The following is a 20,683-nucleotide window of genomic DNA, read 5'->3' as shown; positions in this document are numbered from 1 at the left end:
ATTACTTTGATGTTCAGTATGCATAATTCTTTGAAATGGTTTGTCGACATTTGCCTACGGTAATTGCATAATGAGTTATTTTTTGAAAACTATTTAAACTATGCCGGGTTTTATCGAAAAAAATAGATCTAGAACTACTTGGCTATGCCAAAATAAGAAATTTAAGTGATTATTGATTTGGGAATTGAGGCAGGGCAACAGTTTTTGTTTGCTTTTTCAATGTTATTGAATGAAGCAATTATTGTAAATATATCTTTTTGCATGCAAAGTTGTCGCTTGACCGTTTTCGTCTAGAGAATTCGGTTTCACTTGTGGGTTGTCTTTCGCGCTCAACTTTGATTTTTCAGTGATTTCAATTGCACGCATTTAAAAGTTCAGTCTGTTGCTAAAATAAATTGCGAAGCCGATAAGTTTCGCGAACTTTTGCTTCTTTTTAAACTGATTGCCTCGGCAGCCGTTCGTTCGAGAGCAATTCTTCCGACGTTGGTCGGTTTATGTTCAAAGGTTTATGTTCAAATGTTAAAAAAGTTGACACGTAAGTTGGAGAAAAGTCATGGGAATATTTGCTTTCCACGAAACTATACAGATCTAAATCTCATTCATTTTGTCCGGACGTGATGCTTGAAAGCACACATTAAACTTAAAAGGCAATAGAAACGAGAGAGGTTGATAACTTCACTGAAGAAGTTGCTGAAAGTCGTTTGTATCTTTCTTATAGTACTCACCTTAGATAGATAACCGCAAAGTTATTGAAGTACCATTAGAGCTATTTACTACTACTGATGAAACCTAGGGGGTATTTCCCATTATCCCCCACCCCGTCAGATAACCTGTATCTCCCATCATAGTAAACAGCCATAAGGGGGCTATAATTTCGTGGGGGTTTTAATGGGAAACCCCGTCTATAGAGCCCGATTATCTTAGAACGCGCCAGACTTCGTCAGTGCACGTGGATTTTTTCATATGGCTGGTTAGCGTTGTTTAGAGCTTCATAGATTTGAAGTGTGCAAGGTTGAGGTGTACACCATTATAAATCGGTGAAAATAGTAGAAAATGCTTTCACCGTTAATTGATCGATTTTTAGCATGCCCCAAAATGATTCTTTCATTCAGCGAAGACCAAGAGGAAATCACCATTCTGTTTGAAGGAATTAGGTAAAAACCAATCCAAAATCGTTACACATCTTTGGTTCTAAATAAAAGAGATGTAAATATACGATAATTAGCGTTAATTAATTTTCGCTTATTGACTCAATTATTACGAATTCTAAATTTAGTATGCCAGTCAGAAAGGGATTTTTCCGTTTGTGGCCTCACTGCATTATGCACCCCCCTCCCCTACCCTCAGTTACAAAGCAGATGCCATTATATAGTAACACTTTATTTATAAATATGGGCTTTGGGGTGCAAATAACATAATAATAATTTGTTTACGATAAACAAATTATAACATCAATAGTAGATATCGCACGGGCACAAAAAGCCTGACACTTGGAGTGAAGAGCTGTTTTTTTCTGTGCAAATCACTAAACGGGGGGGGGGGCAAACGGAAAAGGTTCTCATAAATTTGATCATGTGCTCAAAAACTGAGCAATTTGCTAATTTATTCTTGGAGCCCGAACAGTTACGGGTCTCACGTCTTTTTGACTGCTACTTTCTGTAGTATCTGTATCGCTTTCTGCATCTTCATCTTGTGGCAATTTTGCGTTGCTGTGACCTCCCCGTTTCTGCGCCGGTGGAATTAGTCCGGCTACTGTCGTAGTGCTCAACCACAGGTGGCATTTGGCAATGTTGTATCCGTATTCCGCCTCCTCCAGCCGTCTCATACCCTCGATAAGTTGTGCTTTTTCCGAAGCACGTCCACCAGTCCTGTCCCGTCCCATCCTCTTGTCTAAATAGGATGCCACCTCCTCCCCCTCTCTCGTGACCCCTGCAGTTGACCTCGCTCTGTTCAGCCTCCGATCCACCATTGACATTTTCTTGTCTATTAGACAAAAAAAGCACAAAATTATTCAAATCGAGAAACTTACTTATGCATAACAGGTAAATTATAAAGCACATTTTTGACAATCATTTAAAGACATTCAAGCTAGTGTTGTCTTCACTTTAATAAGGTAAGAGCAACAAAAAAATGTTCAAAAATTAATCAACGTTTTATGGCTCATATAAACTTTTCTTTATTTAGCAACTTAGGAGCGTTCAAAAGTTATTCTTAATTTTTGGAAGAAAACAACATTCATTATTTTAATTAATTTGAAAGTTAGAGTTCATTGTGCGAAACAAATGGATGAGTGTATAATTCATAATACTTTTTCGCTTTCAATTATGTTTAGTCTTCTGGTTATAATTTTAATTTTCAATTTTGGAAAGTCATTTTTTCAAATCTGGGGACGAAGTTTTCCATTAATCCTCCTTCCCCATCGTCCCATTAACCTGTTGATTTTGATAAAAAGAATGTTTTAACCGAGTGTCGGCTATCCCAAACAAAAATGACGCACCTGTTCAATTTACAAGTATTCATTTTTAGCTGTCCAGTTTTGATGCTCGAAATCATAGGTTTCATGTGCCCATAAAATCAAGAATTTTAGGATAGTGAGAGGTTTATTTGGTTGGTCAATTGTGTGATCAGACGTCTAGTCAAAATGACAGAAAAGTTTCAGAGCTATCTGGAAAACGTTCTCTTCAGCGGGAAATAAAGAAGAGACTCTTCCGTATTTTCAGTCTTATTAGTTGCTCTCGAACGAAGTTCTAAGCAATTATGTTTACGATGTGTGACTGCTATCCTGGAGGTTGCTGGTTCCAGCCCATATCAAATATATTAAAGGTGTAACAAAACAACACTCTTTCGTATAATTAACTCATAAGCGAAAACGTATTCAACAGTGAGCCTCGTTAACATTAAGCAACGTATTAAGATTGGTACGATCATAACAACAAGTGAGCGTTTAGACGGCAAGGTTTTTTTGCGCTCTTACTGGTTTTTCGTCTGATGTTATTGATATCAGAATCGGTTCATATTCGATCAACAATCGTCTAAAGGACCTGAAAATATTAAGCCGAAAACCACCTTATTTGATGCATATCATGATATTAATTACTTAAAATTAGGTTATACGAACTTTTTTTGGAAATTTCTATGCATATTAGACGCAATTCCGCACGCAATTTATATACTTAAATCTGATTGGCTTATAAAATGACGCATTTTGATATATTATTCGTTTACTCAGTAACATCCTCCGGCCCAGGAGAAGATGTTGGGAGAATCGGCAACAATTTTACAAGCAGGCGGACGAGTGATCCGGTGGACGTGCTCAATACGGAGCGTGCGACGCTGTCGGAACCGTAACGCAGTTCAGTGATCCGAGCAGTAGGGTAGTAACCCCTTGGGTTGGTCTCTTCAACTACCCAGACCAAGTAGCCAGTCTTAAGGTGTTGCTCGGCAGGCGTCTGCCACTTGGAACGTCGGTTCAGCGCCTGCACATACTCTTTGATCCAACGTGCCCAAACAGTGTTAGCATGCGAGTGAGCGCGGGCGTACCGTTTACGATGATCGAATTCGTCGACGCCAACGATTGACGGAATTGGTGTTGCTTGGTAACCGAGTAGGAAATGATTAGGTGTTATTGCGCCTAGCTCGGACGGGTCGGCGCTTATGGGCTTGAGTTATTTGCATATTCGACGAGACAAGAATAGAGTTCAAAACTTCGTTCAGTGAGGCGACGAGTACCGAAGATGGTGTAAAGTATTCGCTTAAAACTACGTACCAGCCTCTCCCAGATGCCAGCTTGGTGTGGCGCACTGGGCGGATTGAACCTCCACTTAACGCCTTTGTGGGCAAGTTCGACGGCGATGTTGATGGTGTTCCACTTTTCGATATTCTCGCGTAGTTATTTATCGGCGCCAACAAAGTTCGTGCCATTGTCTGACCAAATAATGGCAGGTGTACCCGACGGGAAACGAACCGCTCCACTCCCATTACACACAAACTGGCGTCCATGGACGGAACGATCTCAACATGAACGGCACAAGTAGTTAAGCATGTGAAGAGGAAACCCCATCTCTTTTCGGTAGTCCTACGTAAAGTAACGTAAAACGGGCCGAAGTAGTCGACCCCGGTGTTCGTGAAGGGAGGAGACTGGTATGCGAGTCTTTCTACTGGGAGATCAGCATGATGGTTTGAATAGTGGCAGCTCGGAACTTTTTGCACGTGACGCAGTTGGATTTAATTGAACGCAGTGAGGATCGTAATTTGAGGATGATATAACGTTCTTGTTTTTTTAGCCCGCAGGTAGTCAATACCTTGGTGATGATGTTTAACGTGGGTGTGCCCAAGGAACAGCGTTACAAATACATGGCGTGCGTCGAGAACGATAGGATCTTTCACATCAAAGTCAACTTCGACCAACCGTTTGATGCGACCGACCGATCGGATTAGACAATTTGGTCCAATAAAGGGAGAAAACGGAGCAATACGGCTAGTCCGTTTAACGGATTTGCTTTCGAGGAGATCTTTTCTCTCCGCATTGAATGGCTCCCTTGCACGAGGTACTGAAGATGACGTTCGGCTTCACGCTCAGTGGTGTCTACGATGCTACCATCGGCATTACGGTAACATTCGTGAGAAGGTAACAGGCGGAGTGCGTGCGCTGTTATCCGTAGCAACTTTTCATAAGAACTGTACTTATCGAAGGGAAGTTGCTGGGGTGGCTCCTTATCTGACTTGGTTACAGATGCGGCCAATGATGTATTCGTTTCATCAATTTCCTTAGTTACAATACCAAGTTTGATGATTTTAACTACTTCGGTGCTTGGACCGAACGGGAATTCTTTGGTTATTAAGAAATCTGGACCCCTCACCCGGCTACTTGATTGCAAGACCTCAGCGGACATACCACGAGTACCGGCATCTGCCGGATTATCGCTTGAGGCAGCGTGGTTCCATTCATCAACGCTAGTGTGTTCTAAAATCTCGCATGCACGGTTTGCAATAAATATTGGCTGCTTGCTTGGGGAGTTAAGCCGCTGCAAGACAGTAATGCTATCGGTCCACATAAAAACTTTGTTAACATGCACAGTAAGGGCTCGACAGATGTCTTGTTTCAACCGAGCGGCCAGTAGGGCAGCTTGCAGCTCTAGCTTTGGAATTTTCATCACCTTCATAGGTGCTACGCGAGCTTACCCAGGACATGCAAGCTGTTTTTAGCCCACTAGAAGCCCACTCCTTGATATAGTGATTTTGGCATGCTTGGGTAGTTCTACACTCCATTCCAGGAACCTTTCAACAGTGTCTTTTGTTAATTCTTCATCTCAGTGCTGCCCGCCGACACGCCAGACGTCCTTTAGTAACAATCGGGAACCAACGGTAAATGGTGCCACTAGGTCGATGGGATCAAATACCTTAGACACTATGCTCAATACCAAGCGTTGTGTTAGAGACTTATTTACTGTACTGGAGGTACCCCGACTCACAACTAGAGTATCTTTGTTGTGATCCCATTTCAACCCAAGCACATGCGAAGATTCCTCCTTAGATGAGGCGATTACTTTTGGTTCGGTGGACTGAGGTGACCCATTAATTTCATCAGCCAGATTTGGTACATTGCTTAAACTTAGTAAGCTTGAACCCACCTAAATGGAGAAGATGCACCAATTTCTTCAATCTATTGAGAGCCCTCAGGCGATTCCATCGAATCCAAGTAATCGTCCATGTAAAAAGTTTTCTAGGACGGCAAGTGTTGTCTCTGGGTACTGACCTATGTTGTCTCGGGCCGTGCGTTGCAATGCATAGTTGGCGCATGTGGGCAAGTCTTTAGCCCCAAATATTTGGCGCGTGTATTGATACACTGCAACATTAGTTTCAGGGTCCTCCCGCCACAAAAAACGCAGTGATGGCTGGTCACAGTCAGGGACACCCATTTGGAGGAACATGCCCTCGATATCTGCAGACACAGTGAATTGATGTTGACGGAACCTAAGTAGCACATGGATTAGGTTTGGGAGTAGGTCGGGGTCAGTGAGCAAAGATTTATTCAAAGAAGTACCGTGGAACTTTGCTGAACCATTCATTACCCTACGCCTTTTCCCCGGTCTGTTCGGGTTGATTACAGTATGATGTGGTAGGTACCTTTCTTTATCCGACAGCTGTGCGACCATATGAGCATCAGGGATTTTAATTACGTAACCTTTTCCCAGGTCTTCACTGATAGTCTTAGCGTAATTTTCTTTCAACGTTGTGTCTCTCGAGAGCCGCTTCTCGAGAGATTTAAGTTGCACCAGTGACAAAAAGTAGTTATTGGGGAGCTGAATGTTGTCATCAGCCCATAACATACCGACACCGTATCTTTCGCCGTTATGAAAGGTTGTTGTTTGAAGTTTTTCCTGCGCGCGAGCATCTGCTGCGGATCGTGGGTCAACCTGCTTGTACGCGCCGTACGATTCCATATCGTACCATGACTTAACTTGACAAGCCAGTTGATAATCATGTTCAATATTGGCTTTCAAGCATGTCGAGACTAAACTTGAACTTGACGGGAGTGGGCCGCTTAGAACCCAACCTATGGGCAAGCGGACAACGAACAGTGAGCACTTTCGTCGGCTGCAAAATACTCTAACGGGCGGATGGCATGGTAGACATCCTGTCCTAGTATCATCTCAATGTCTCCATATCTATCTCTTACTGGATCTAGGACTGCCAGATGTGGGTAAGTTTCTTGCATGTTTTTAACGATAATGATGTCGGAACCTACGTTTGATGTTTCCCTCACATAGGGACGTACAGTAAATTCTTCGAATTCTCGATCTCTATGAGGTGTCACGGTCAATTGAACCACCTTTGTGTCGATGATTTCTTCTGTGTTTATACCCTTGACGGTGTTTTAATGCTGTACCTTGCAAACCGAGTCTAGCTGCGAGACTATTGGACACCCAAGAGTTACTGCAAGCGGTATCGCATAAAACCAACGCCGTAGTACTAGTACAAGAACAATTAGTGAGTTTCAGTTCCGTCACCTGAAGGAGTCCTTTGACATCAGTGACAGAAGACAAAGTGGTCGTTTTGCTTGGTTGCTGTTGACCAGTAGTTGGCCTACTAGTACCTGCATTCGACTTCGAATTATTGATGTTGTCATTTGAGGATTTAGCTGGAAAAACCCTTTCAGCTCCGTGAATTAAGGTGTTATGGGAGCTGTTGCAGCCATCTTTCCTACACTTACGGGGACTTGGGCATTGCCTAAACATGTGTTTATCACGCAAGCAATAGAAACAGAGCTTTGCCTCAGGGTGTCTTTTCCTTGAAGACACGGCATTCCCACAGCCGGTGGTTGCCCTTGAAATACAAATGCAATTAGAGCAGATGCCAATTCAGGAATTAGAGGAGGATCATCGCCAGCGCGTTGCCGCAGCTAAATTAAACGAGGCGGAGTTGTGGGATAATTGTCCGTTATTTAGCCATCACTCAAGTGAACTGAACTTATTTAGAGATAGGGGATCAACTAGAAGCACGAAACGTGTTGAGGATTGGGTAAGTTCGTTTCCTGCCGGTAATACAAGGACTGCCGCATCAGATTCCAGCCACTATCAGATACCAGTTTTTCACCCAAAAAATTTCCCCGCCTGTCGTTAGTCGGTTTGTTTGGTTAACTGCCAATTTCAATTCCTTCAAAATTTTCCTCTCAAAACTTCAGAAAACCATAAGTTTAGTAAGATCTGCTTTTTAATGGTCGATATGCCCCCTCCGGGGAGGCAAAACAGATCCATAAAAGCACAACACGAGATAATTCTTACATAGTAGCTTGCTTTATAGTAAAGCATAATTTATCTGGTGTTCCTTACCGAATGGGGGAGAAGGTGGGTTGGGATCAAGATCCAATTTGGCAGAACTCACCATACTCATCTAATGAGAAATTGTAGACTGTACTGAGGTGGTTCCTATCAATATTCCTCAGTTGTTTGTGGGTCAAAGTGCTCTTGGTAAACTTGCAAAACTCTGTCCCATTGTTCACGTTGAGAACCAGTGCCTGCCGGGGACACGAAAGAGCTTCAAGTCTCTCCTTGTTCATTTTGCATTTGGGTGGCTGCACTGGAAGGTGATTCCTGCCTCCGTCTTTTCCACTTCCACCTTCCTCCGTGTTCATCCGCTTCAGTCTGGCCACACAATCCTCCTGGATTGACATCCTGCGTGGGCGGGATTTTGCACGCCTCATGCTAACAAAAAACAAGAGTATTAGAAAACAAAGCAGCTGCAAACGTACCTCCGTGGACTAGATTTCACCCTTAATCTAACTCCTGTAATCCTTTACTGTACAACTGAAAGCGTATTCAATGTATTTCCTACATTATTTTTGGAAAATTTCTCGACCCAGGACACTTCATGATCATGTCGTTGGTCAAACTTTCGCCGGGAACAGCATTTTTTGCGGTGAAAATTTAAAAAATTTGCAGCATTAACCGCAAATTATCGTTTTTAGCAATACTCTTCGATCAGACTTTAATCCGGGATTTCTTTGATAACGCACTCCGTCAATAGTCAACGCAACCATCCATTTCTCAAGAATGTTTTCCAAAGGAATAAAAATTCGTTGCTTATAAATGCAAAGCTGCAATAAAGCATACTTAACAAAAAATAACAGAATTTGCTCTTTTTACATAAAACTATACAGCCTTTATTATGTCATGGGATTTGTCGTGTGTGCAGACAAAAGATTGTTCCATTTGTGCACTTTCCACCTACAGAGATCATGCCATTAAAGAGTTTGATTGTGTTAATATGCACCCATTTGGGGGGGAGGGAACAAAAAACATCCCCGATAACTTTTTCATAAATTTGGAAGTGACAGTCCAAACCGACTTAAAAGCTAAGTTTTGCTTGGTAATTGTGATAAGAAAGACCACAAATGTGTAAGTTTCCAACTCATTTGCTTGCGAACAAGATTGCAGCAATTATGAGGTAATTTCAACATTTATCTCGCGCAGAATTGACTTAAATAAGGTAATTTGAAACCACATAGTTTATGGCAGGGGATATTGAGCGTTGTGACAGTGTTTCTTCAAAAGTAAAACATGCTGATAGCTATACCACCTAAACGATATTTCTACATCTGTAATGGTTCTTTTTCAAAAAATATTTTTTTACAAATCGAATTTCCTATATTAACAATGTCTGTTAATTTTAACATAGTTCAATATATAATTCAGCCAACACTGACCAGTCAGTTAACTTACCAGTCAGTCAATTCAATTTCCCATTTTCGGTGATGTAATCAAAGTGCAAAACCCTGTATGGATGTTTAGCTACCTGCAAATTGAGTTAATCTCATTTGAAGAAGGACTACTGGCCCTTCCTTTCCTATGGGTGAGGTTGAGCTGCATACGACTCTATATAGATAGGATCGGAGTTTTTAAAAATCAGCGGACACGTTTCAAGCTAGATCCATCACAGCAGATCAACGAAAGCAAACTACAGTGAGTAATTGCACTAGTTTGTGAAAAGCAATAACAAATGATAGAAACAATAACAATTGATAGCTTCTACTATAAGTATGGCCATTCCTTTTGAATGCCTTTTTGAAAGCCAAATATGGAAACCGACATCTCAACAGATAATTGCACCAATGTTCTTTGTGAAGAACGTCGCTTCAATCAAGTTACTTGATGTCTCAGCGCCGTTATGGACGCCGAGAAGTCACGATAAATTAAGCGCAGCAGCACCGCCTGATGTCCATTGTAGTACAAAATGGTTACATGACAATATACCCAATGCCATTCTACCCAATGCCAAAATACCCAATGCCATTATACCCAATATGCCAATATACCCAATGCCAAAATACCCAATGCCAATATACCCAATCGTAATAATAACAATAATCATTTTGATGCTAACTTTGATAAAGAATGCTCATTTTAAGTTCAAAGGCGAAATGGTATGGCCTAATTGTGCTTTAAAGAAATGACGTCAACTTTTAGAACGCTTGCACAGAAAAACATAAAAGAGAACAAACAACTTGACAATTGAAATGCCGCTTTTAGGTTAAACCGCCTTTTAGGTCAAACCGCCTTTTAGGTCAAACCGCCTTTTAGGTCAAACCGCCTTTTAGGTCAAATCGCCTTTTAGGTTAAATTTGTTTAAACTTAACACATAAAAGATAACAAAAATATCACTGCAAACATCAAAGCGGAATTGGCGCGGCAGTTAATGCATGCAACAAAAAACACGGCGGAGGTTCGAATTCCGGCGATTAAAAAATTTTCACGAAAAATTAAAAGTTGACTTAATAAAAAGATTGGAAACTAAAGAACTGGGAAGAAGTCAGGAAAACCTGCCGATACCAGCTATGGGTGGTGTTGGGAGTGCATGGGAGTGCATGGGGAGATCTGGTTGGCAAAGACAGCTGCGTTGCAATATCGGACCCGATTGGTAACAGACTGCTGGCAATTATCATGTTATTTACTGGGTTCTGTTCCGTTCTCGCTGTCTCCTTCATTTGACCAATGATCTGTTTTGCTTGTACATGTCCCGGAACAATTTCGTGGTTGTGCTCGTTTTTCTTGGATAGTAATTGTTTTCCAGTGGTAATGGCCGTAACTTTACATTTATAAGAGCTCCATTTTGAGCATTTCCAATGCGTAGTAGTTTTTGTTTCTAACTTCTTTTGAAACTCATGTCCATCAAGGATTAAAGTTAATCGGTTCTGTTGGGACGTACCCCAAGTTATTTCGCTCATGTTTAGCGTCTATATTTGGCCAAGTTTAAAGACTAGAATAACGAGTCAAGTTTCTTTGAACAATTCAGTTTCTGTGATAATTTTGCGTCTTGTTTACTTAAATTGCGTCTAATTAGTTAATTTGAATTTAATGGTAGACTGGTACTCTAATTGTGGGATTATACCTTAATTTCAAGATTATAACTATTAAATTATAAATAGGGTAGTTTGGCATTGGGTATAATTTAATTGGGTATAATGGCATTGGGTAATTTGGCATTGGGTATTTTGGCATTGGGTATTTTGGCACATTGGGTATTTTGGAATTGGGTATTATGGCATTGGGTATTATGGTATTGGGTATATTGTCCTGACACCGTACAAAATTATCCCAGGTCGCGAATTGCTTTCGACGATGGGATTACGTTTTCAAATACTCGGTTTGAGTTAGTTGGACAATCAGCACTGATGGCTAATTCTTTTTGTAATTGATATATTTTTTTCGTACTATGCAATTCAAAAATCCATCATCAGAGCAAAAACATGTATTATTTACTAATTATTTGTTACCAAATACACGAGAGGTTTAAGTGTTGAAACTAAACTTCATGCCGAATCTTTTTAAACTGAACGTACTGAAGTTTTCTAGACTCAGAACATAAGAAAGAGTCAATAGGTGAAGATTTTGACTCTTTTTTATATCGACGATGCTTTAGCCAATATTAGATCGTTTTTGTTGGCCCTAGATTTGGTCTCGGCTCATGAAGTGCTCATTCCCGACCGAAAGCGTTACGGTAAAGGCCGTACAATGTATGAAAAGACTTTAAGTCGACTTTAGTGGAGAGCTGGGTTGTGGTTATAGACTCATTTTGTCACGCTGGATTTCTGCTCGACCCAAAATGTGACGTCCGACTTTTTACTCGACTTATAATTGCGTTATTGTCAAGTGGGGTTAAGAAAACAAAAAAAAATCAAGGGGACGGAAAGAAATTCTAGAATTAATGCTAACTCGGGTTGGGTGAGTACATTTGACTGTTCATATGAATACTCTTGTAGCTGATTAACTTGATCATCAGTTGACTTTTTCCTCGCTTGCAGAGCAGACTGAAGGGAAAACCTCCTCCCCTCCAAATACTGCTGCACATCCTTTGACACCCTCCGACACAACTCGGGCATAGAGGCTATCGACAAGTTGGAACTTCTTCTTCTCATCTCAAGTGCCCGTTCCAGTTTGTCCGGCCTCTCCGCTTTGGCCTCTGGCTCCTTCGTTCTCTTGTTCAGGCGAAATCTAAGAGCAGGATGAATTTCATTTCATGGTTTTGAGAAAAATTTTGAACGCCCACGAAAAATTTTGCATCGAGTCACAGAATCATAATTCTCCAGTACTTTTTATCTAACATAGCATGTTTAGAGCGAAAATTGTAAGCCATATCGTGCTAAGTAATTTGTAAGCCATATGGTGGCGGAAGTTCACAAAGTGTCACCGCTGAAAAAAGCACTAGAAATTGTAAGAATTGCGGTGAAAACAGTGCAAATTAAGGTTTAATCGTTAACTATTGCAACTCATGTATGAAATTTCACCTGATTCAGCGCTAGAAGATGTGAGCACTTTGCGATGAACAATTTTTTGACCGCTATCTATCGCAATTCTTACATTATTTCTCATAAAACCTCGTCCCGGGTAAAAAAAAATATAAAATATAGCATCACTTCCAGAAATTTGAACAGCTATCTACAATTATGAGTTAACATCTATAATAATTAAACTTTCATGCAATCACATTTTGACCATGTGATAACGTGGTCGTACGGCTGCTCGTTCCCGTACCTAATCGAAAGCAAATTCAATACTGATTCAGAAGCTGTTTCAGGTCTTATTTTGCACCAAATTTTCTCAGAGCCAAATCATAAAAATCATTCTTAGCGTCCTCTGCTTCAAAAGAATTCAGAGATAGGTTCTGAATTTTGCTCTGATTCAGGAAAATTAAGAATTGTTCTGAAATCTTTGATTCAGCTCTGAAAACTAAAGTTTCTCTGAAAATACTCTGATTCAGTTTTGATACTCACTGAACGTTAGGTACGGTTTAAGCTGAACCTTGCTAGACCCCAGCGACGGTGACTGTTATATGACTGACTAATGCTTATATGTGTGTTGCGGCTAAAAGGCAGCCTCAAACGGTTGTACGCTGTAAACATGTAAATTTAAGTCAGTGATTTAAACTTAGTACATCAGATTTGCAGATTTCAACAATGGGCTAGGAATCAATTTTTATATGGGAATATTACGACAACGTACAGCAGGTTTTGGAAGGAAAACCGAGACAGTTTGTAAGAATAAAATCAAGAGAAACCGGCAAAAATTTGGGAGAGGTATCAATTTGAAAAAAACATAGAAAAAGTCCTGAAATAATTATAATCGTTTCTAAAACTCTTGAAGCTTGTTCACTGAAGGCCAAATTTGATCCATGTATATATACCAATTAACCCACGCACAAGACTTGAAAGAGGTTTATTGGCCAATAAAGATAGAAAAGAATCGAGAAATATGACAAATAATTAAAAATTGAACATTGCAATATTTATTGAAAGTTTCTTTATTTCGCTAAATTAAAGTGTTCGAAACAACTTTTTCTCTGCAATCTGTCCAGTAACACATTTTCAAGACAAGAAATTGTCTTCATGACAAAAATTGAAAACAAATTAAAATTTTAATGAAAAGATGCTAAAATTCGCGGTATTATTTAAAATCATTTCATTGTCTCCAGGGGCTATTCAATGACCCAAATTCAAGTATTAAAAGTTTCATTGACTCGTAAGGATCGATAAAATATGAACATGACAATAATTGTCCACAATTTTGGAAAAAAATCAAAAAATTGTGCAAAATAATTCCATCAACCCTAGTAACCATGGTGAAACAAACTTTCCAACCCTAGGGGAAATTGCCTTGCCGCTGAGGCAAGAAAAACAACAAAAGACAAATACCTGGTAAAATCTAGAAAAAAAGGAAAATTTTATGAAAAAGTAACTAAAGTTCGTGAAATTAAAATGCGTAAAACCATTCCATTGCCACTAAGAACTGTGCACTAACATAAAGTCAAACACTAGAGTATGTTTAATGGCCATCAGAATGGAAAAACTCAAAAAAAATTACCTATTTTCCAATTAATTTTAAATTAATTGCAAGTTTAACCAAAAAAGCTGCTACAATTGTTGTCATTAAAATTTTGAAAACAGTCAATTGCCACTAGAAACTATGCAGTAACCTATTATCCGACCCTAGATGAGTTTTGCTAGTCCCGGAGGCTGGGAAAACTCATAAAAGACAAGACTTTTTTTAAAATACAAAAATTGATATCAAATTGGCAGTACCAAAACATGTAGCTCAATAAATGGTCGGAAAAATCAATTAAATCTTGCAAAAAACGTGACGTCAGTTCGAAACTGATTAAATGGGAGATTAATTGAGATTAATTTAGGCTACGAGAAGTTTGAAATTGGTGAAACAATTGGGCCTTTTTTCACAGATTGAAACTTAAGATTAGTACTGTTTGAATTAGATATGATGAGGTCATTTCAAGATTCTATAGCACTGGCAAAGAAGCAGTTCTTATGGAAATGTCGAAATGGAGGAAATTTGTTCGCGTGTGTTTTTCGTACTGCTGTGCATAACTGGGGCTTTTTTCAATAAATTTCTGTGCAAGTAAGTGACTTCTAATTTTCTTAAAAAGTTTTGAAATGGACGTATTTCATTATGTATCCTTAAATCATGAGATGTGTCCTGTTTTTCTGTTGCAGCAAGAAATTTGAGGCTTTTGAAGCTGCCTAGTTTAATGATTTCTCAAGTGAAGTTAGGAGAGAACGATTTTATCAACTCAATAGAACAGTACTATAGTAGAAATGACAAACAACTAGAACATTCATAGGTTTAGTTCTGATATGAATTGAGGAAGCTATCGATTGCATAAACAGCGTTCATTCCACACACCATTTTTATAGTACTTATTTCACTTCTTTTTGTTAGTTCAGGTTCCTGTCGAGAACAACTCCTAAGTATTTCACTGCGTATTTCGTTGTCAACTTTTTACATGAAACAATTATGGAACACGTGTTGAAAAAATAATTTTTGGACTTTTTGCAAATATCAACGAAATCTGTTATTGATCTGTTCAGATTTAGGTTATATCTATCGAAGTAGCCGGCTATTGTTTCTACAGAATCGTTCAAGTTTTTGTTCGCTGTGTCAAAATCTATATTGGAAGCGTAAGCTAAGGCATCATCTGCGAATTGGATAACGTTGCCTTGATTATTGATTCGATTACTCAAATCGTTAACGTTAATAGAGAAAATTAAAGTATTTATACAATTTTTGAAACTAAAACAAAACAAAACTTAAAGAGCAAGAATAATTTGATGATCAATAGATGCGCCCTATTATGGAATGTAATAAAGCCAGATATTGCAACAGTACAGTAGATATTTGACGAGAAAACTCAGTATATCACTATACATGGCGAAGACCATAAGTAAAAGACCATAAAACGAGAGCAGTTTTAGAAAACATGGAATGAAAGAAGTGATCAGAGAAACTAGCACTAGAATTGGGCAAAGTTTTTAGTCAGACAAAATAGGCGTAGACTTAATTCTAATAAATGTGTATAGAAATATTTCAAATACTACTAATTAATTTTATATTACGTTTTTAGCTGCAAATAGAAGATCTTAAACGGAAAAGAATAAAACTTAAAATATTTGTCGATTTTCAGATTCGGATTTCTAGAAAACGGTATTATCGGCTGTGTTGTAAGACATTTGGGGATGTTGATTAACACAGCAGTTCGATTAAAAGTAAGAGGGTTATCGGAACCGTTTTTTGGAATTGGGTTTTTTCGTCACGTTGTCGCTGATAAATGTAACCAATTAGTGCTCTTCTGTAACAGTCAATGTCCGCATGGCATTAAAATAGGTGTTCATTCAATGGTCAGAGTTAAAATTGCGGCTTTTTAAATGAAGATTTGTAATTCGCTATCTCGCAAAAAGCGTCGAGATCTTTCATCTTGACTGCAATACCTTAATTTTTGAAATTTTTTTGCAAGATAATTTTTAAACACAAGAATTATGCAAAATCCTTCGAAATGCGACTGGTTGGGCTGCTCAAACAATCAACGCCAGTGCTGTCTATCAATTGAAGAAGAGGTTGGAAAGATTCAAAAAATTACTTAATTTTCGAAATATTTCAAGTGAGAGTTTTGAAAACCTTGTAACAAAATTATCAAAAACACAACACATTTTTACATAAATGCATAGTGTCAACGGAATAAAGTCATTAGTTAAAATTTAAAATCAACGGAGAAATTAACGTTTGTTTCATAACAAAGTGAATTGGACGCGTCATCAATGACACCATGATGCACAAGTTGACAAAAAAAGAACAAAAGGTGGCGAAATTCAAAACCAACGATTTTTTGTAAAACAAGTAAGTTCAGCGTGATTAAAACCATTTGCTATCAACTGATGGCATGAGATAAGTTTATTTATAACTCCGAAGGAAACCTACGAGAACTGTCATTACTCAGAACATGCTCCATTAGGCCTCCGACCGAAGCAAATGGGACCTGTAATTGTTCTGATTATGTGGCCAGACACACAAAAAATTCAATTATGAGCAAACATTCAGCAATCGTAAAATTGTTGTGAAAAATTGTTTTATCAATGTCAAAAAACCATTAATTGATAGATAAACCAAGATGAAGAAAGAAGCAAAGTTCAAAAATTCACAGTTTTTTTAAGTTCAAAAATATAGTAACAAGAGCCAGTACGTATGAAGTGAAACCAATAGATAGGTTCAAATGTAACTTTCGAGGAAGTCATTTGGACCTTAGATTAGTGAAGTTAGGTCTGAAGACTACCAAAATGAACAAGAAAAGCAAAAAAGGAAATCATTGAAACATTGCAAATACATTTAGTCAAAGCCATAAAATTCATGAAATTTTTTGTCTGAAAGCGTGATTTTGTTTCATATGTTTATTTGTTTTGAACGTAAAAGTGACCCATCAATAATTGAGCGCTGATATGATATCTTACTTACTTAGATGTAAAAGACATAAAAACAAAAACTGCAAAAAAAAACATTTCAAAAAGACCCAAAGACACCATCTGATTTCTTTCTCATTGCAAATGACCCTTGAAATTCTTCGCGTTAGCAGGAACACCTAACTGCTTTGAATTTTAGCGCAATTTTTATGATAGCAGAAAAGTTTTTGAAAAAAAATCATGCACTTAAATAATAATTTAAGTTACCGAAAGGCTGGAAAAACTTTTGTTCTAGAACATTCTATACGATGTATGATTAAATATAAGTTCAGAAAATTGTGTCAGTAGTTGTTCGGTCTGTACATTCGTTAAACTTGGACAAAGTGAGCTAAAGAAGCATATCATGTGCTAATTTTGATAGAATAGGCTGAATTTTCAAAAATGTAGCCCAAATTTTTGCCAAATAGTCATATCAAACAGGTCAACGACCATCCTCTATCTTTAGAATTAAAATCAAGAACACTATTGTAAGAGTGTATTCATTTTAATTGCTAGCCTGCTTCTTGTAAGGCTATACAAGCCATTATTAGTTCACAAACACCAATTTTTTTAAGCAGATTTATGCAACCGAAAAAAAGTGGAGTTCTTGGAGAGGGAACGAGATTGTACTGGCCTGGGTGGCATCTCAGTGGCATTGTATATCTTCTCACTCAGTTCCTCAATCATGTCAGCTCTCGACTCCACAATGTACTTCTTCCTAGCCACCTCCACCCTCCTCGACAACTGATCCTCTGTCTCAGCCTTTTCCACCTCAAACTTTGTCGTCCATTTCACTTCCATATCCACCCACTTCCACCAATCCACCTAACGATCCAATCAAATCCGCACTTGCTGCTCCTTAACTCCTTCTTCACTAATTTCAGGTCTTGCTTCCAAGGTTGAAGATTATAATTTCAAAAATATTAAAGATGAGCAGTAAATGGCAGCTAAATGTGGGCCGTTTTTAACGCAAAAATCTAACAAAAAGTTTTGGTTGAGCATAGTAAAATTTTGTTTTTTTTTATTTTTATAGTTTCTAACAACATCCAGTCTGATTTTCCCAGACTCACGGTATCTACCGCAATTTTTACATACCTATTAAAACCCCCTCCAAAAAATACCTCAACCGGGCTGAAAATCAATTCTTTTATGATTACCTGCATATTATGTAGTATTATCTCAATATAATCATATAGTAATTTCATATAGGATCTACGATTAACTTTTTATTAATGGTAAAACTTAGGGAATTGAATAATGGGATACGGGTCGAAGCATTCGTAAAACTACTTGCGCAAAAAAATTTTGGTTAAGTGCGCTGAAAATGTGTCCAAAGTGCGCTGAAATGTGATGGAAATGGGAGAAGTCTGCCCACTTTTCAGCTCATTATTTTAATAACTTTTGTTGGCCCCGATCTTACACTATTTGTTTTCAAAAATTTCAGTTTTTTTAAAAGTTCTCAATCAAATTGATATCACAAAACCCTCAACACCAACTGCAACCAATTCAAATACGATCAAAAAAGAAAAAACAAATTACTATTTATTTTCAATGGCTAGTTATAGTAATAATTACAACCATTTAAAATACTGAAGCAAGCTTTTTTATAATAGAATATGCACACGTATGAAAGGTCGTTCACACCCGTCCGTGTTAAACCAGAAAGCAAATCAGTGCTAGATCAAATTCACATTTTTTTGATATTTTTATACTCTTCTTATGATGCTTAATAAACCTTTTTTTATCATGAACAGAAACTAATATTTTTTTTGATGAAATCGTCGAATTCTTGACATAGACGCAGATCATAAAAGGAGTTTAAGCATATATTAATCCTCCTTGAATGATCCTCTTTGTATGATGAGATTATGTCACTAAATGACAAGCAGTAGTAGGCGGAAAAACTATTGGGATCAGTTCCCGATAAGAGATAAGACCAGACCTGTTAAACTTTTCCACTCGAGAACTCCAGAAGATGTCAAATAGCCCTTATTCGTTGAGGCTGATTTGAATTAAATTTTAAAAGATTTTATGGAAAATTCCGTCCATCAGCAATCTTGATTTCAGTAATTTGGCAGCTAGACGGCTTCAGTTCATTATTATTACTTATCAAAGTACCCTAATCAAATTTTAAAATAACTGGTTAACCAATGCAGATAGTGAATTTGAAAAATCAGTACAGGTAATATCTTCAACTGCTAACAGTTTAGCCAGAGACGGACGAACTGTGAAATATAGCGATGAGAAAGATACTTCATTTAATTTTACGTAAAAGGTCCAATAAAAGGTTTCCAGTAATTTCCAATTGAATTTTGATGCGATCATTTTTAATATTTTCAAAAATGACATACAAAACAACTTCAAAAACGTTTTGCGCAGGCTATAACTTCAGTTAAAAATTCATTTTTTCAACCCAAAAAAATCAATCACCCTCGGTCATCAAACAAAATCAAAAGAACGAAATGAACAGCTGAGAGACAGGCGGTTGTTGAGAGAACCATTTAGACATTAAAAAGAGCAAACGCTTATCAAAATGGCTGACATTTATGCAAAGATGATTAATTTGAGATATAGATTTTGAAAATATTGAAAACTGATCCATAATTTGTGAGATCTTAAGTTAATCATTGAGAAATTGCGACTGCAAGATTCTGAATTTCATATAACTTCGTAAAAAGTTAATGAACAAGATATAACTGCAAAAATGGCCTGATTAATTCAAATTTTCAAATCTGATTTCTGGAAACTGTTATGTTAGTGATATTATATTAGTTCTGCGACACTACCTCGGCATTAGAGTAAATGAGGCTGATCTGCAGGCGTGTTGTCCTCTTGGGTTCTATGTTGATTTCGAAAAAAACACCCAGTGTAATTATAAAGGTTCTTCATTTTTACACCAAGGACAGCCTTTGGGCGCTCAAATATTAGCTCAAGATTAATCATCAGCTTAAGAGTAACACTATTACAAAAAGCCAATATACAAAAAGGAGCGACTTACAAAGGCAGATTCGGATCTATTAAATTATACTCGAGGTTTGGGTTGTGTAAGATCTCCAATGAATTCTGTGCCACAAATGAAAGTGAACCCCAAAGTCAAAAAGGAACAAAAGCACACCCGTTGCTTGATTTGAATTATATTGGCGAGTTGTATTCAAGGATAAACTTTGTCAACTACTTTCAACTATGCTAAAAGCTTGAACGCAATTGGAACAACGGGATCCAAAAAAAAGCGATTGAAAGTTCTCCAAATTCAAGTTTTCGTAGAGTAGTGAAATAAAGATCAGAAAAAGCAAATCCACAAAAATTGCCACAGTTTGCAAAAAAATTTTCTGATAACAATTATAAATTAGGTGATTCTCAATTGGTTCTCAGAAAATAAAAACGAATGAATGTCTGCAATTTTCCAATATTCCAAACCTTTTCTCAAATGAAGTTGACAGTTATTATTAGCAAGTCATTTTATCAAGATTTTTACGGCATTAAAAACTACATCGAAGGCCGTAAGGAAAAACAACAGTTTATTGTGATTATAAAAAATGGATGTAATACCATAGGGCTAGTAAGGGCATTGTATAGCAATAAAAGAATCAAAACAAGGGTAATATATAATTTACAAGAATTGGAACTTTTGAGATAACTCAGAACAAAGCATGATCAACAAATAACGATAACATATAAACCTAAAGATAACATATAAACTACAAAAAGTAATCTTTTGAAAAAAAATTATATTCTCAGTCTTGAAAAAAAGTCTAACTCTATAGATAAAAACTCAAAAAAAAATATTGAGGCCATTTAAATATTGATGTAAACGAAAAAGTTGAGAACTGTAGAAGGTACAGCAGTTTCCTCAATTTTACTCGAGCCAAACAAAATAAGTTTCACTCTTCCTACCAGAGCGACAAACAA

At 37.7% G+C, this 20,683-nt stretch overlaps 2 protein-coding genes across 7 annotated transcripts in view; both read right to left on the bottom strand.

The window, feature by feature from the left end:
• Positions 1–20,683, bottom strand: part of LOC142341852 (heterogeneous nuclear ribonucleoprotein H-like) — a 567,627-nt gene that overhangs the window by 492,651 nt on the left and 54,293 nt on the right. The gene's annotated exons all lie outside the window — the stretch shown is intronic.
• On the bottom strand, positions 1,542–18,381 carry LOC142341853 (uncharacterized). Of its 5 annotated transcripts, none has more exons than XM_075393115.1 (5): positions 18,150–18,381; positions 17,409–17,721; positions 11,712–11,990; positions 7,885–8,204; positions 1,542–1,983 (listed from the first exon to the last, which is right to left on the bottom strand). In XM_075393115.1, exons 2-5 carry the CDS (start codon positions 17,573–17,575, stop codon positions 1,598–1,600), a joined length of 1,152 nt encoding a protein of 383 aa, XP_075249230.1. In that variant the 5' UTR covers positions 17,576–17,721; positions 18,150–18,381; the 3' UTR covers positions 1,542–1,597. The 5 variants fall into 5 exon arrangements, with proteins under 5 accessions (XP_075249230.1, XP_075249232.1, XP_075249233.1 ...); XM_075393117.1 differs by having other exon boundaries at positions 17,409–17,751; positions 18,258–18,381; XM_075393118.1 differs by having other exon boundaries at positions 17,409–17,751; positions 18,271–18,380.

Source organism: Convolutriloba macropyga, chromosome 6, assembly GCF_964194025.1.
Source record: "Convolutriloba macropyga chromosome 6, txConMacr16.3, whole genome shotgun sequence".
Taxonomy (NCBI): domain Eukaryota; kingdom Metazoa; phylum Xenacoelomorpha; order Acoela; family Convolutidae; genus Convolutriloba; species Convolutriloba macropyga.
This window is presented reverse-complemented; position numbering and strand designations above follow the sequence as displayed.

Bases quoted from the DNA above. Each gene is read 5' to 3' on its own strand.
- LOC142341853 (XM_075393115.1), bottom strand. From the start codon at position 17,575: ATGGAAGTGAAATGGACGACAAAGTTTGAGGTGGAAAAGGCTGAGACA. The intron at 8,205-11,711 runs GTTAGCATTAAT...GTTTTTTGTTAG, and splicing joins AATGTACTCACCCAACCCGA to CATGAGGCGTGCAAAATCCC. The intron at 1,984-7,884 runs GTGAGTTCTGCC...TTTGTCTAATAG, and splicing joins TTTCTCATTAGATGAGTATG to ACAAGAAAATGTCAATGGTG.